At 35.1% G+C, this 5,000-nt stretch overlaps 1 protein-coding gene across 2 annotated transcripts in view; it reads right to left on the minus strand.

Moving 5' to 3' along the window:
- Positions 1-3,263, minus strand: part of LOC113819276 (uncharacterized) — a 4,027-nt gene extending 764 nt beyond the window's left edge. Inside the window, exons 1-2 of one of the 2 annotated variants that reach the window (XM_070128420.1) lie at positions 3,185-3,263; positions 2,005-2,404 (exon numbers count right to left, since the gene is read on the minus strand). Coding sequence is in view for 1 of the 2 variants with exons in the window: in XM_070128419.1 (XP_069984520.1) it covers positions 3,185-3,208 (24 nt within the window). In the remaining variant the exon portion in view is untranslated. The remainder of the gene's footprint in view (positions 1-2,004; positions 2,405-3,184) is intronic. The other variant, XM_070128419.1, reaches the window with a different exon arrangement.
- Between the last annotated feature and the right edge of the window lie 1,737 nt (positions 3,264-5,000).

Consider the following 5,000-nt stretch of genomic DNA (forward strand, 5'->3'; position numbering starts at 1 on the left):
ATTTGTTTATATTCCTATATATATTTGTTTAGATTTTTATTTATATTTCATATTTTTGTTTATCTTTGTTTATATTCGTATTTATATTTTATATTTGTTTAAATTTGTTTATATTTCTATAAATACTTTATATTTACTTATATTTATATTTGTTTATATATTATATATGTTTTTATATTAGTTTATATTTGTTTATATTTATATTTATGCTAACGACACAGACCTCGTTGCCGGGCTTATTATCTCAAAAAAGGAATAACTGGCAACTCAGTCCAAACTCTGGAGACCCCTTGTGTTTATTTTTGTCTAGAAATATAGGCGATATATATATATATTTTTTTTTTATTGTTGTACACCTTATTATAATTTTTAAAATCTTATTTTCGAAAGACATTTAATGAATCGAAGGAGTGAATGACCAGTTTTTCCTTCCTTGTGAATGGACAGAATATAGGCGTTACAGAACCATATTTTGATTGATTAAAGAACCATGTTTTGATACATATCGTGTGCATACGGAAAACCAAAAAGCCGACGAAGTAGCAAGCAAAGCAACGCAATAAAAAAAAAATGATAATAATAAAAAATAAAGAAAAGAAAAGAAAAGAAAAAGATGAAAAAAAGAAAAAAAATAAGAAAAAAAGAAAAAAAGAAGAAACACACACGCACACACACACACACACACACACACACACACACACACACACACACACACACACCCATATATATATATAAACCGGAAGTAGAATGAGGAAGAGGAGAACCTTAAAGCTGAGTAAGACTGCCTCGCAAATCGGACACAGAATACAACAGAAGACGAGAAAAGGCCTTTGTACACGGGCCTTCACTCCACAGAGGACGAAACGAGACAATCTGTCATACAAAAATGTGGTTTCATAAGGATCCTCTCCAGTCGTGGCCATCTTTGTCAGAAACACGGGATAAGCACGATGGAAATGTGCTGAGTAAATATAGATAGTATTGAGGAGAAAATGAAATGGAAACATTTCATTTCTTTATAATAGGGTTATATATACACAAAGCGTGTATATATACACAAATGCACACACGCACACACACACACACACGCACACACACACACACACATACACACACATACACACACACACACACACACACACGCACGCACAAACACGCACGCACACACACACACACACACACGCACACACACATACACACACACACACACACACATACACCAATCTATATACATAGACATAAACACACACGCACACACACACAGACAGTCACACAGATACACACATGTCCGTAAATATATATCATTTTTGTTATAACTTCTGCAAAATAGTTTATCATCGAAAATTGTCGATAACTTCTATAAACCAAAAAGGTATATGAATTTATATATGTGTATACTTATATAAATACATACACACACACACACACACACACACACACACACACACACACACATATATATATATATATATATATATATATATATATATATATATGTGTGTGTGTGTGTGTGTGTGTGTGTGTGTGTGTGTGTGTGTGTGTGTGTGTGTGTGTGTGTGTATGCATGTACATATGCATAGATGTATGGAAATACATTTATTTAGGCCTTTTTGAATATAAACATCAGTTTACGCGTACAAGTAATATACATGCATGCATACATAGATACAAAAAATATAAAAACCAACACACAGACACACACACACATAAATGTGTGTGTATGGAGAGATAGACCGAGAGAGAAGGGAAAAGGGGAAAGAGAGGGGAAAAGGGGAAGGAGAAGGGGAAAAGGGGAAGGAGAAGGGAACATGATAAATGAAACAAAAGCCAAAATCAAGCAAGCAAGCAAGGCATTCCAAGCAAGAGGTCTCTGTTCTCCGCAAGATTGCACCGCCAGCCCGGGTGACAGGGCGATCCCTCTTCTCTCCCATTTGCCTGCATTTTGACCAGGTCAGCTTCAACCTATTCTTTCCTTCCATATCTTAAAAAAAAAATCTTTCTGACCTATGACAGAAGGTCTCGGAGACTGGCTTAGTAAGGCCGACCGTTCGTCTTCCAGTGGCAGATCTCTTGCCTGGCAGATTCCCGCGTCGCGCCCAGCTTCATCATTTCTTTTGGGCGAAGGAGGCGAAGGAGGCGAGGTCGCAGAAGCAGCTTCTTGACCCTCCTTTGCAGCCGACGGGCCTCGTGCGACGAAGTCTTTCTCAGCCTCTCTCTCTCTTGTCCTTCCTCCTTCCCCTTGTGAACCGCTTGGGCTCTCGGACTCAACGGGGAGGCCCGGCTTCGGAGCTTCGTTCTCGCCGAGCTGCTTCGAAACGCCTTCCGAAGCACCGAGGCTGAATCTCTGGGCAGCGGGGACTTCCTTTTGGCTTAACTTTTTGTACGTCTCTCTGGAACAGGATCCCTGGCGCCGGGAAGCGTCTCGTGAGCTCGCGAGGTCCAGTTTCTTTCGCAGAACAGAAACTTAGGAGTAAACACACAGGTAACATACAAGGCAAAAAAACAAAAACTAAAAAAAAAGGAAAATAATAGACCATTGATAAACTAAAAGATAAAAAATGGGATGCAATTCTAAAACCAAGATGTGATGGACAGAAGGACGAAATTAAAAATCCAAGCAAAATGTTCTACTCTACAAGGAATACAAGGAATGGGGAATGCAACATATATTTTGTTTGTCAAAATAACTTTGGAAAAATCTTAAGATTCTTTCCCTTTCCCACTGCCAATATTTTGTCTAGTTTATTTTTCATATGTGCCCAGTAATGGTTCTTACAGCTTTATATAGCGCTGTTATTTTAATTTTCTCTTCCTGTCATGCTCTCTCTCTCTCTCTCTCTCTCTCTCTCTCTCTCTCTCTCTCTCTCTCTCTCTCTCTCTCTCCCTCTCTCTCTCTCTCTCTCTCTCTCTCTCTCACACACACACACACACACACACACACACACACACACACACACACACACACACACACACACATACACATACATATTACACACTGTCTGAAACACATTCACGAACACACACACACCTTTAAGCTTCTTCCCTACCCTACACACACACACGCGCACACACACACACACACACACACACACACACACACACACACACACACACACACACACACACACACACACACACACACACACACACACACACACACACACACACACACGCCCATACTCACCTGTATGCGTACACCGACGACCATCCTGTCCCTGGTGGAGTTGTTATAGATGGTACTGCGTGTTTGGGCGGAAGCTGGAGACAGACACAAAATGTCATTTTTAATACTGGGTTTTTCTGAGCTTGTCTGTCTTTTTTTTATGCATTATGTTTTTTTTTTTTTTTTTGATGCATTATGTTTTTTTAATGCATTATGTTTTTTTAATGCATTATGTTTTTTTATGGAATTATGTTTTTTTAATGCATTATGTTTTTTTTTTAATGCATTATGTTTTTTTAATGCATTATGATCGTTATGATTGTTGTTTTTGCTGTTGTTGTTTTTATATTTTTTCAATGCATTAAGATGTTTTTTTAATGCTATTATGATCATTATAATTGTTGCTTTTGCTGTTGTTGTTGTTTTATATTTTTTAATGCATTGAGATGTTTTTTAATGCAATTATGATCGTTATGATTGTTGCTTTTGCTGTTGTTGTTTTTTATTTATTTATATATATTTTGTAATGCATTATGTTTTATTCTTTTTTTAAATTATGATCGTCATGATTGTTGCTTCTGCTGTTTTTGTATTATCTTTTGCTTTAGTTATTGTCATTATCATCGGGTTAATGCTAATGCTAGTTATGATATGATGATTGTTATAATGATAATGATAATAATAATGATGATGATAATGGTGATAATAATAATGATAATAATGGTGATGATAATGATAATGATAATCATAATAATAATGATGATAATAGTAATAGTAATAATAATAATAACCATAATGATGATAATGATAATAAAGATAACAATAATAATATTGATCATAACGGAAATGATAATAATGAAACAAACTATAATAATGATTAAAAGTAATAAATAATGATAAAAAATAATAATGGTAACTTTGATGATAATATTAGCAATAATGATGATATTAACAAGAAGAATGATGTAATGGTATGTTAATATTATTGATTACCATTATACATTTACTCTTACCTTTCTTATTATTATTGTAATTATTTTACTTTTATCATCATTGTTGTTATCAGTAGCATGACTGTTATCATTATATTTGTTATTATTTCATTGTTGCTATTATTATGATTCCTTATAAGACCTGGTAGTAGTAAAGGTAGTAATAATATTATTATGACTTATTATCATTTTCTTTAAAGGAGGACTAATATTTTTTCCACCAGGATATGCGTTTTTCAAAGTATGGATTGGATGGCTTAAAAAGGAAAAAAAAAGAAAAAAAAAACCTGCGTACAATTAGCGTAAAAAAAGAAATATCAAATAAAAATAAGAGAGAGAGAGAGAAAGAAAGACAAAGAGAAAACAAGAAACAGGCTGTGTGTGTGTGTGTGTGTGTGTGTGTTAGTGTGTGTGTGTGTGTGTGTGTGTGTGTGTGTGTGTGTGTGTGTGTGTGTGTGTGTGTGTGTGTGTGTGTGTGTGTGTGTGTGTGTGTGCGTTCGTGCGTGCGTTTGTGTGGCTTAAAAAAGAAAAGAAAAGAAAAAAAACGTGCGTACAATTAGCGGTAAAAAAGAAAAAAAAGGAAAAAGAAGTATAGGACATAGGGATTAAAAAAAAAAAAAAAAAAAAAAAAAACGAGAGATCATAGGGTCGAGATTCAGCTTCAGTTCAATGAGTTTTGCGACGAAATATGTAGCCCGTGTCTTAAACCACTACTATCATTAATACAACTGTTGTCATTGTTATTGATATTATTGTCATCGTTATCATTATCGTTTTTTTATTGCTCGTTCTGGCGTCCAGCATCGAACTCGCTCTCTGAAATGCTGTAGGAGAAATTGTGTATA

The sequence above is a fragment of the Penaeus vannamei genome, chromosome 12, assembly GCF_042767895.1.
Source record: "Penaeus vannamei isolate JL-2024 chromosome 12, ASM4276789v1, whole genome shotgun sequence".
Classification (NCBI taxonomy): domain Eukaryota; kingdom Metazoa; phylum Arthropoda; class Malacostraca; order Decapoda; family Penaeidae; genus Penaeus; species Penaeus vannamei.